The sequence below is a fragment of the Gavialis gangeticus genome, unplaced genomic scaffold (genome assembly GCF_001723915.1).
Source record: "Gavialis gangeticus isolate Ggan-Ray unplaced genomic scaffold, GavGan_comp1, whole genome shotgun sequence".
Lineage (NCBI taxonomy): Eukaryota > Metazoa > Chordata > Crocodylia > Gavialidae > Gavialis > Gavialis gangeticus.
The window spans coordinates 173,920,899-173,933,398 of record NW_017729022.1 but is presented as its reverse complement, the minus strand read 5'-3'; the positions used below and the strand labels follow the sequence as shown (position 1 = coordinate 173,933,398).

At 43.5% G+C, this 12,500-nt stretch overlaps 1 protein-coding gene across 5 annotated transcripts in view; it reads left to right on the top strand.

Moving 5' to 3' along the window:
* Positions 1-7,838: 7,838 nt before the first annotated feature.
* The window catches only part of TMEM63A (transmembrane protein 63A), a 53,062-nt gene continuing 48,400 nt past the window's right edge, over positions 7,839-12,500 (top strand). For 2 of the 5 annotated variants that reach the window (XM_019516539.1, XM_019516538.1), the window contains exon 1: positions 12,403-12,492. Coding sequence is in view for 3 of the 5 variants with exons in the window: in XM_019516537.1 (XP_019372082.1) it covers positions 12,307-12,492 (186 nt within the window). In the remaining 2 variants the exon portion in view is untranslated. Of the gene's footprint in view, positions 8,031-11,248; positions 11,529-12,295; positions 12,493-12,500 lie in introns of those variants that run through there. The other 3 variants (XM_019516537.1, XM_019516534.1, XM_019516535.1) reach the window with 3 other exon arrangements.

Below are 12,500 nucleotides of genomic sequence, written 5' to 3'. Positions count from 1 at the left end.
ATTTGAATTAACTTGAAATTCAAATAATATCAAAGTTCTGACAAATCCACACAACCTGAAGTGAATTTCTTCTAATTTCACATCCAAGGAGAAGGACAAACAGAATCACTTTTTATTCTTGTCCAGAGTGAATAAAAATCAGTAATTTTTAAAAAGCAAACAAACAAAACCAACAACTCCCTCTGTCATTCCTAGATGTGTTTATTGAAATCAGATTTGTATTTATATTACATAATTTTTTATCTTAAAAAATAAATACATCTGAAATATAGTTTATTCCTCGTGATAACACATTCAATGGAATTTGCAGATTTGTTGGAATCTGAGAAGGCCATGCTGTGAGCACTTCTGCTACAGCTTCAAACTTGTAACCTCTCTAGGTTATCAGTTGCCTTAACACCCATGCCACCCCAGCCCCTGAAAATATGGTAACTGATACTAACGCCTCATGTTATTTTAACCTATTAAAATACATTACACTAGAAAATATTCAAGCAGTACAATTGCTGCTGAATTTTTGTAGGGATAATGGGCAAGCCAAGTGACTTAACTGAAGAAGTCATTGGTTAAAGACTTGAGACAAGACTTGTTGAAGTGTTAAACTTTTTTTTTTATTTCAGCAGTCTTTTCTGTAGGTGCAGGGTAAATATATTTATCATTTAATTTTATTGAACCAGTTCAGTACAGTAGTTAGTTCATTAAACATTGAGAAACAAATTGGGACTTGGAAAAAAAAAGGAATAGATTGTCCTCCACTTCAGCAATAAAAACAATTGAAAAGGTTAGATTTACTAGTCCTAAAATCCAGAAGGACACAGTGATGATCAAAAACAATGCATTCTTTATTTCTTCTTTTCTTTCATAAACCAGTTAAAAATACAGAGCATGTTCTGGTATACACTTTTTTTCTGATCTATTCAGCATATTAATTATAAATAATACAAACAATTTTAAAATGCCATCTTTGTGCAATTATAATAGATTTCCAATTTGTATCCAAATAAAAATGAATCAACTAATAAATTAAAGATGCAGTGCTTGCCATTTGTTAAAATAATATAAAATTTAAAAAATTAAGACTAAATAAATATATGTTAAGATCTATTTGCTTCAATAAGTTTGTATAGATGTAATTCATCTTCTTGATTAGCAATAAGAACAACAAATATACTATAATGGCTGTATATTTGTTGCAAAGCAACATTTTTAATGATTACCAACCTTTCCTAAAGAAAATAAATAAGTACAAATATAAAAGAAGATTGAAATTGATTATTTAAATCCATGTTTCCTGTTTTCTGATTCAAATAATTATTAAACTAGATTAAGTCACTTTGATTTACATCAGCCTACTTTGTTCTTGTCTAGTATTTTTGTATACATATATGGCGCATCTACACATGCACTTTAATGCACAGTAGTCTATTTACTGCGCATTACAGCATCACATAAAAACTGTACTATTATGCTAATGCACAGTAATATATGCTATTGTGCATTAAACATAACTTAAAAACCATGTACATTTATTACTTAAGGCAGTGCATTAAGGCAGCCTGTAGGAGGTGCCGCTTGGAGCCGAGTCATCTCCCTGTCGAGATAGTAGTGTTTTGTCTTTTGGAAAATCGCCTACCATGCCTTTGATGTTTTGGGAGATAAATGTGAAAACACTCTTGGGAGACAAAAGGTTATAGGCTCAAGATGTCGGCTGATCTTTGCAGGGCTCCACCATCCCCATCCCCTGCCCTAATCACACCAGATGTTCTGGGCATGTTGTTACTCACCTCTGATGCTCCAGTCTCAGTCTTAAGAACCTCATAGTTTGGCTGCTTGCCCCATTCTTGCCTGCATGGGTCACAAGACAGCTACTCCTTACTTCTAATCCCACCCGTACCTTCAGGGTTGGGATAGACTCTCTCCCTCCCAGGGAGTAATCTTGTCTGTATTTTCATCTTCTTCCAGGTTCCCAGAGTGGTTACCTTCACCCCCCAAGACTGGACTCACCGGCCGAGCAGTTTCCTCCACTCCTGCGCTGGTTCTCCTCGTCCGAGCAAATTCTTTGCTGACTCTCACCAGGTAAGTTGGGGGACCGGGGCTCTCCTTTAAGCTCTGGGGTCGGTTCTCTTCCTCTGTATTCTCTCCTGTTTTCTTCTTTCTCTCCTTGTCTCCCCCTCAACCCCTGAATGCCCTCTCGGAGTCCCTTAAATTTCCCTTTTGCCTAGCCAGGTCCTCCGTGGCAGCCTCCCATTTACTGTCTGCCTGACCCAGCTGTTTCCTCTTTCCCTCTTTGGTGCAATGTTTTTTTCTTTTTTTTGGCCATGCCACTTTCCTTCTCCTGGGATCAAACCCTGGCAGCTGGGTTTGCTGCTGCAGTAGCCTTTGACCTGCCATGGCCCCAGCTAGTTCATAATTGTTCAGGATGCGGTATTTTTCCTGCCCAGGCTCACCACAGTTTCTCCAGCATCTCTTGGTTAGTTTGTCTCTTGTTTTCTCCCTGGCATTCCCATGGCAGGGTGTTTCAGTCACCCTGTCACACAGCCTAATGCACAATTTTTAGTACCTCATATTGGAGTGCATTTTTACATTTGTTTTAGGACACAGTGTTGGGTGCTTTAATTAGTGAGTTGCACTAATTAAAACTGCCTGTCATGTGTATCAGTGTCCCTGCATGTTACTGCACTGAAAAAATAGTGGTGGGGCACTTTGAACTAAAACTCATAGAAAAAGTTTTATTTCAAAGCACCGCGCTGCCATTTTTTTCAGTGTGGAGACACATGGGGATATTGATACACGTAACACAGAAGGCTGCCGGAGCACATCAATTTGTATGCTTCAGCAGACTCGATTAATTGAGTCTGCTCTGATGCTTTGGATTTCCAGTGTGTCGGAACAGGCTCTGAGCACGTCTATAGGAGACCATAAGCACTAACATTAATGTGCATTAGGAAAAGTGCCTTAATGGACTTGTAGACGCTCCCATAAATGCTCAGGTCTTTCAAAAAAAACCCAAAAAACCCCACACCATGACTTTAAGCTTATTCAAAGGCTTCTAAACCTTGTTAGATAAAAGCAAAGATTAAGAGGTGGCAATGGCCCATCAGGGTAGAAACCCAAATTAGATCCATTAAGGTAGATTTAAATAAGGAGATGCATAAGTAACAGGCCACCAGCTCAGGGGGCTCCTCAGTTCAAGACCAACTGTAGTGAAGAAGCAGAGCCATGCATGGCAAAGCCTCAGACCACTTGCTGCCCAAATTTCTAAGAATACTATGCTTCTGTTGGAAATTCACCTATGTAGGAAAGTCCTGCTGTGCTGGATAAAGCTACAAGTGAGAGGCTGAGGTTGAACCAGAGGGGGTTACACTGAGAATGGCTTTGACCAAAGATACAAACCAGATGGGAAGAGAGTCACACATGCTAATGTCAATGTTCAAACACTAATTCAACTTGATTCTAAAGATCTGTCAAAGTTGATGTGGACCCTGCAAAATTAAGTGAAGATGGACAGATTTCAAATGGTGTTGATCTACTCTCTAGATTACTGTACACTTTGGCACTGGGTTCACATCTGCCTCAGCAGTGGAATTAAATATTTGTTAACTATTGAAAAGATGTGGCTTTTGTCACCAGAAGGTCAGACAGCGTCGAACAAAAACGTGTTTACAACAACGGGGGAGGAAAATGTGGCTCTGTGTTGAAGTCAGAGATAAAAAAAAATCACACCTCTTAGCTAAAGAGCTTGTCTAGACAGGGGAAGAAAGAAGCAAATAACAAAGGCTTGGGCTTACTAGTAATCGGGAGAGAGGAGAATAAAAAAATTATCTGACATCAGGGCAAAAGGTACCAACAGCAAGATTAGGTACAATGTCAAGATATTTGAACATAACCTGCGTTAGACACAGAGTCAGATGTTCTAGCCAAGGAAAGGTTATGGGCACCAAATTTTCCTAGTTCTAAGAAAGAAGGACACAAATAGCTTATGAAATCTGAAGAAAAATCAACTAAAGGGATTTTGGTTCAAAGACTATGAAAAAACCATGCATGTGTACATGTACATACATATATGCAGACACTCTAGGCCCTGTCTTTATGTGGGAAACTATTCCACTATAGTCTAGTTATTCCAATGTAATTCAGATATTCCAGACTAATTTTTCCTCTCATGAATGTGCTGAGACAATTTCATTAAATGCATACAGAGTGCTTCGGGAGACTTAGATAACAGTGCTATAAATTAGGTAATTTCTTAATATTGTTATCAAGATTTAACTTGTTTTTGAGCTTGCTAATGTTTTCTCTGATGCTCATCATGATAGTAACCTGATTCCTTCATTAAATTTCATAATCTAGGAATTGTAAAGTCCTCAGTGGTCTCCTTGGAATTTCTGAACTCTTTTCCCTTTTCAGTTATAGAAAGTCTTCTTGGGGGCCATTTTATGGAAAGGCAGTGAGAGAGAAGGATGGTTGTTATTGTGAATTATGAAAGTGCAAAACAGATTCCTAAAGGGAGTCTTTTACTGGGATCTTGCAATTAAGATTCAGTACAGTATGATGTTTTTACAACTAAGTTATAAATGTCAAAATAAGAGACCTAATCCATTATTGGGATAATTCCTTTTACTTATTCCATTGACTTCACTGATGTTGCACAGGGGTAAATTTGGTTCAAGATGTTTTAAAGGAAATACTGCAGACTCCTGCCTCCAATTCAAAGCCTTTTTGCTGACCTAGACAAATGGAAAAAAAGAAAGATCCTCAAATGGCCCCAGGTTACTCATGTTGTAAAATCACTTAACATTCTGCTGTTTTAGGGGTCTGTCTGCCATGATAGTAGTTCTAATAGCACCAATATAAAAAGCGAAGATGTATTAAAAGATTATAGCAACACATCCCAGAGTTATGAAAATATATCATCGTTCTTCTAAGGTAAGCATTCAACTGGTAGGGAGACAAGGATGTATAGGTTAAAAAACAGTGTCTCAATTAAAAGGTAATATATAATTTGGATCCAGGATTCTGCAAAGTGTAGGGACACTTGGTTGTACCCATTACTAGTTAAGAGACTTATGTAAGTTATGTTTGGGGTATGCAGTCAGTAAAGAACCAAGACAGAACCTGTATTTCCTGACTTCCAAGCTCTTCTCTAATCATTAGGTTTTTATTAACATACGTTAATTGCAGTGCCTAAAAAGCCTGGTGCATGTCCCTTTAGATATATCTAAATTTACATATATTGCTGTGGAATGTAATGATTGCACAATTGCCCCTTTATCTAGCTTTCTTTTCACTTGTGCACAGTAGCTAATCTTATGTGGAAGGTGTTGATAATGTTCCTTTGTGCTTGCATTACTCAGTTCTGATCATGCTTCACCTTGATCAGTATCCTCCGCTTTGGAAGCACATGAGTTGAATAGAGACCAGAGCTCTGATCATAGCCCTATTATCAGGGCCCCCAGCTATGTTCATGGGTTTCAGGCAGATCAAGATAATCAGAGATGCTGCCAGAGAGGGCAGGAACCAGAAAGCATCATTTACACTGTGAAACTATTTGCCTGCCTATGAGGGTGTCTCAAATATAGTATGTTCCTCTCCAATGCAAAAAAATACACAGCACAGAAAAGAATAATATTAACACAGATAGGCAAATAGATGGAGGCTATGTGTAACTTTCCTGTATTATTCTAATTAGTGTGTCCATCTTCCAATGCAGAATTCACACAGGAAAAACTGCTACTACGTCTACAAAGAAACTTAAAAGCAGGATCAAGACTTCAGAGAACTCACTTCACCAAAGAACCCAGCAGGCCCAGCAAAGAAATTGGGGCAGCTGATAAAATGCCCTTCTTTAACGTGACAGGTACAGTTATGTGAGGACATAGTGCCACACATCAGTTTGACCTACACTGGTCATTGCTAAGGAAAATGTGATCACCTGAATTGTCAACTGGCCAGGAAATCTGTCGTGGGATCACATGATAAGCACCACGTGTAGATTTTAATGACTGCAAGTTAGCACTACCTTGATTTTTTACCTCAGTACTGGGATACTTGGGGTGATGTTACCCATTCAGTGTAGAGTTATAACTTTCCCTATGTCAGGTACAGTGCCGTGGGCATCACGCCTCTACAGTTTACTCTGGAGTAATCATTTGTTCACATGAGCAGGTGCAGTAATAGCAGCCTACAGTCTGCTACAGTGGAACAAGCTGTTCCCGTCTGTTTTGGACACTCATCATACACACAGGTGTTGAAAAGCAATGTATCCTACACTGTGGTGAACGAGTTTCTAGGAAGCCAGGAAAACACAGCCACTGTAGCTATGCAGCATCTCTTGACATGACACTGACCACAGGCAGAGCTAGAATATTGAAAAGGGGGTGCAGATGGCAAGGTGCATCTTCATCAACATCATAGCACAACACATTTTTCTCCAGTTTAAAAATAAACTAGAAGCTCTATTAATAGTCTGTGGGCCTGGGGCTGTATGATTCAGTTTAAGATTGAAGCACAAACAAATAGAACATCACTGGAATTAATAAAAACCCTCTGCAGGCCTGGGAAGTAGGAGCTTTGTGACCAGGAACAGCTACCAGCAGTATGGCAGAGGAAAGGCTGGCTTGACTGGTGGTACATCCAGATGATTATAAAGGAGACGGGGTCATTCACATCTGTGGAACAAAGAGTTTAGAAGGCATTGGGTAGAGAATGATGGGCCATGAAATCAAGTGGCTCCCTCAGCACTGCCTGAGTAGCAATGCAGCCCCTACTCTAAACTTTGGATGGAGCAGGGGCCAAAGGGGGGTGAAAGTGCACCTGGATCCACTGATTCAGTACAGGCTAGGAGGGAAAACATTCCCTGATGACCCACCAGCCCCACGGCCTTTTCTGGCACCCGCTATTGCTTAGCTCTGTGGTTCTCAACTGGGGAGGCGCGGAGCATCCTGGGGAGCCAGGTGATCCTTTCCTGGGTGCCAGCTAGGGCGGCCATCGTAGAGGACATTCCAGTTTTCTTCTACTCTGTCCTCTATCGATACAAAACCGGACACCTTTACATCCTTTATTTTTCTCTCCAAGAGAAAAATAGAGGACGTAAAGGCATCCGGTTTCGTATCAATAGAGGACAACTGGACTGTCCTCTATGATGGCCACCCTAGCGCCAGCCCTGCCAGGTAGATAAACACAATTCCCAGGATAAACCCAGAGATTCCCACTGGGAACCCAGGGTGTTACCAAACACTCTGCCCCCCTGGGCTCCCTCAGCTCTTAGTCACAGAAGAATCGCTGTGGCATTTGTCTGTGGTGAAGCAAGGGGAAAAACTCAACATAGGCATTTTCTGAGGGGACTGGGAGGTTCTCCAGCCTGTGTAGGTTGGCAAGCCCCATGGGTGGAGTGGCTTGGGAAACTGCAAGGCCTGGCTGAAACAGCTAGGGTAACTGAGCCTGGAGAAGAGAAAGACTGGTAGGGCACCGGAAAGGCGATTATAGAGAGGATGGAGACGGCCTTTTCTCTACGGCTCTAGGAGCCAGGACTAGGAGCAAAGGCCACAAAGTTGGCGACGAGGAGAAAACTTCCCGCTAGGCGCGCGGTCAAGCCCCTGCCAGGGCACGGAGAAGGCAGCACGAGCCCCGGGCGGGGCAGGGAGCGGGCTGGGGCGGAGCGGCGCATGCGCAGCGGGGGAGGCGCCTGCTTTTCCCCCTTGCAGCCCGGGCTCGCGCCGGTTCCGACCTGTTGCAGCGGGATACTGCGGCCGCCACCCGCAGGTACCAGGCTGTGCTCGCGCCCCGGGGGAGGCAGCTCCGCCCCTGCAAGTCCCGTGCCGTGTCCTGCCAAGCAGGCACCCCCGGTGGGCCGGGCTCGCCCCTCTTGGGTTCTGCCGCGCCAGCCGCAGGCCTGGAGGAGCCGGGCAGGGGTGGTCCTGGCATCTCTCGGGAAGGGGCCTTAGTGCGGGGCAGGCGCCGCGGGCTTGCTGCTGTCGTTCCCTGTCTCTTAGCAAGCGAGGGGAGCAGACACCAGCCTGGGAGCAGCGCAGGTAGGTCTTCCCGCTGCTCCCGGAGCCCTTGGGTCCCTTGGCAGAGCCTTGGGTCTCTTGGCGAGCCCCGTCGCGCTTGCTTGGCTGCGGTTTTGTGGCTGGCAGCGAGCCAGGTTCCTTCTTGCCTTTGCAAACTTTGTCCTTCTCCGCAACCAGGTCTAAAGGCCTGGCCGGGCTCAAGTGCTGCCTGTGGACCAGAGGGCTTGCAGCATAACTTGGCTGAAGTTGCAAGCCTGCTGGTCCACTCGTGATGCAGGGGCCTGTTAAGTTGCAGGCTCTCTGGTCTGTACGCAGTGCCCAAGCCTGTGAAGTTCAAACCCTCTAGTCTGCTGGCAGTGCTGGAGCCTGGCAAGGCTTTTAGCTCTGGTTGCTGTGTTGGCTGTGGGGAAGGGCCCTGCTGCTCATTCCAACAAAAGCTGGGTAGAAACCAGCTGTGGAGTGGTCATGTCATGATAACTGGTTGGCTGTTTTTGTAAATGGAGAGTCCTTTACATGGTGTGATAATTACCTTGCACATGTGGCTGGTCTGCATTTATTGCGGCACTCCCCAGCTAGTTGTGTGAAAATTGGTTTGCATAGATGGCTGATCTAAATGTATTGCATGACGAACCACTCAGTTGTGTAATACAGCAGTTCCCAAACTCTGACACATTGCGCGCCACCAATTTAAAACGTTACAACGTTAAGTACCACCACTTTTGTCATATAAAATAATTATAATAAATGTGTTAATGTGTACCACTGACAGGTTGTTTGTGTACCACTGGTGGTGCCTGTACCACAGATTGGGAACCTGGTGTAGTGTATATAACGTGTAGCAGGGTAAGAAGAGGATAATAATGCTTGAGCTGGTGCCACTTGAGCTGCCAACATGAAGAGTCTGTACTGTCAGTGGAGTACCGGTTTCACTTGAGTGCTGCTCAGGCTCCAGTGCCTGCCCTGTGCTCTCAGGAAAAAACAGGCAAGTGCTTCCTCGGTTCACTAGAAGCACATTCTGTGAGGCAGGTTGCAGAAATCTTAGGCCAAGTCCACGCTGCAGAGGGGTGCAGGCAGGGCTCCAGTTCTGTTGGTGGGACTTGAAGCACATTCACTCTCTAGCCTCCTTTGAGGTGGTGGTCTCTTTTCTGCCAGGCGAAGCAAGGCTTCTGGATTTGTGTGGCAGCAGGTAGAAGGCACATGTAAACACTTATGTGCTCTCTGTCACTCTTCTGCTCAGTGGCTAGTGCCTCCCCGAGATGAATTTTGTGCTCTATTGGTGCAGCTGTTGACTGGAGCCACCAGAAGCAGGCACATGTGCGTATGCTTCGGCAGCTTGATAGCGTTGGCTGCTATCTGCTGCTGGACCATCAGGTGGGTAGACCTAGATGAGTCGAGCCGAAGCCTTTGTGCCACTTGCAAGTGAATGCAGCTCTGTGTAGATGCTGACTGGACGTTGTCACTGGAGCTAGGCTAGCTCACACATTTGTCTTCATGGCAGAGCTGACATGAATGACCTATCTCAAAAGGACCGTTCGGGTTCTGTATTGTGCTGAGGTCCCCAGGTATGTCCCACTGTGTACTGAGGCCTACTTGAAGCAGGGGGAGGAGAAGAGGGGATATAACAGCCGTGTCAGTCACCAGCAGTAGGGGAATGTCCTGCTCCCACAGTAACCTGCCTCTGCTGCAGGGCTTCTCTGAGGCAGGCTAAGGCCTTTTGTGTCATGTAGCTGGCTGAGCATTTGACTTGTTGAGGATCCATCTTGCTAGCTATCTCCATTTCCTAGGAGGGCTGTGTTTTGATTTTTTGTGAAGACTGCTCTTGTGGCTCTGCTTCCTCTTCTGAGGCAGCAGAGTAGCATGACTACCCCTGCAGGCTTCAGGGAAAGAGCTAGGCCGAGAAGGGGCAAAAGGGGAAGGCGTGCATCTCTTCCTTCAAACCTGACTGAATACCTTTTTTGCTCACCAAGCAATCTGAAGTGCTCAAAGTGCATTCCCCCCTCTGCCCCCCCTCAGCTCTGGTCAGGGTGTGTTACCTCCGTCTCACTCCCCTAGGCAGGAAAGAGGCCAGGCAGCATTGGGAAGGCCAGTTTAGCTTGACAAGATGCAGGCACCATCTTAGTAGCCCAGTTGTGGTGGACTCACCTGTGCACCGTTTCCACGAGCAGAAGAGGAACCAAGCAGGAGTGGAGGAAGGGTGAGAGGTGGCAAAATACCTAAATCAGCTGTAGACCCTGTGATTCTTTAGAGATGCTGCTACCAGTCCTCTTGCTCTAGAATTCTGTGGATCTGTTAGAAAAATCAGCAGACTCAACAGAGACTCCTGGTGAAGACTGTTAAAAATTGTAGGGTCCACAGCATCAGTCAGACTCCCCCAAAAGGTCACAAATTCAGGCTTGGAACTTGGTTTCTGCCTTGGGTCACCAGTAACATCCACATGGCAGGTGTCCTGTTTGTCAAACACTGAAGTAATCTTCCTGATAACTTTCTGCTAGTTTCCAAACGAGTAAGTTTACAAAGTTAGGAATTGCCCTGATCAGACCCAGTAGTGCATTTTTAATTGAAGCCTGTAACTTTCACAGCTGTCCTAGCAATCTTTTACAAAATAAATTCAAGAAATATTCCAGGTTTTTTTTGCCAAACCGGTTGTTAGAAAGCATGGCCAATATCATGACAGAGAAGAAAGGTAATTGACTCTCACTCTAGGCTGAAGATGCAACTGTACTGCAGTGACAGAAGGCCTGCAGGCTCCAATAGAGAAGAATAAAATCACTGGTTCTGAAATACTGTGCTGCTTACATTCAGTATGGTAGCAGTTTTCAGGCCATTTGTTGCTTATGGATCATGGGATAGTACAGGTGTTGAAATGCTTAATCATGAGTGAGTAGTGGATGTTTGGGAACTAGTATTGGGCTGTGGAACCTTTACCATTTGGTCACTGAGAACAATTCAAGCAGAGTTTGTAGGGACTTAAAAGTCATTGTGACATGAGGGGTGCTTGACTTATTTTAAATGAATTTTGAGGTGCTTTTGGATCTAGTGCCTACAGATAGATATTAAAACAATATTTCAAGGAGCATTTCCTTAAGGTTATGGGGAAGGAGGCAGGTAAGGCAGCTCTTACTGCCTCAACCCATCTTGCATTTGCACTGTAAATAAGACCTTAGCCTCCAGAGTTTTCAATAGTAAACCAGTAAAGATGAGGAAGGGATGAAACAATAAAATGTCTCTGTTTTTTTCAGAATCTAGAACAGTGTTTTCTGCAGGTCTGAGAAACACTTTTGTAAGAAGCAAATGCTTGCACTTGGATATACTAGACGACACCCAGGAGGTAGTCTCTGAACTTGTGATGAGGATCCATAATCTTTGCTCCCAAGAAGTTTGAGCTGTATTCTCCATGAGAGTTTGTCACTAATAATCTCTTGCACCTGAAATGCTCTTTTATTCCAAGTAATTGAAAGTCACTGGGGATTAATAAAGAAGATTTGAAAAGACACTTTTATAAAAACAGTAAATTCACAAGTAAGTAAGCAGTTTCCTTCACTGGTAAGAGACCATTGTATGAAAGGCAGAATTTTGCATGTTGGTAATAGACTGAGTAGCTTAAGTTATAATTGAGTAGAACTGGATAGCCGAGTACTTTCTGAAAAACTTAAATGTCCTTACTGTTTCTTGTTAAATAGCTAATACATTTATTGTCCTTTCATCTAAGGATATCTAATTGACGTAAAACATTAATTAAACATCACTAAGTAGGCATATGGTAGCTTTTTAATGGGATGTGTAATGAGCCTAATAGTCCCTGACCTTTTCATGTGAATTTATTTTGAATTGAATGAGCTCACACCCAAGATGTAGGTGACTTTAGGAACCAGAAATCAAATCTCAAATATTTAAGTAATTGTAATGGTTGTAGATGGTGGAATACAAGTGTTAACATTGGTGTCCTGCAGTTTTCCTCAGGTGGCATTTGAGCTTTGCCTGGCTTTTTAGGAATTCTGTCTTGTTAAGAGTTTAAAATAAATGAGTAGGAATCCTTTGCTGAACAGTGTTTTGGTAATGGAGGCTGTTTGGTGGTGGAATTATGGCAAAATTTTTCTTAGTGACTGGGGATAATGGTCAAACTTTCTGCTTGAGATTACTTTCCTTTGATGCTTCTTGCACTGGATGTTACTTGATCTAAATGCTTTCCCTGTTTGTACTTTTATGACCAGTGTCTCATATGGTTCCTGACTCAGTAGGCAAGCTGTTAATGTAACTGCTGTACTTAATTTTTTTTTTTTTTTGAGGGAGACACAAGATGGTTCCTTTTTTGTTTCTTGATATTGGACATTCCCGTCTAGTCTACTTCTGGAACAGAACTGGACTTACCAACTCATCAAAAGAGACGTACTGCTATAGCACTGCACAGGGCAGCACTGTACTTCAGGGAGTAACTTTTGGTGGAATTCCTACAGTCCTGCTCCTGGATGTTACCTGCTTTTTGGTAAGCTT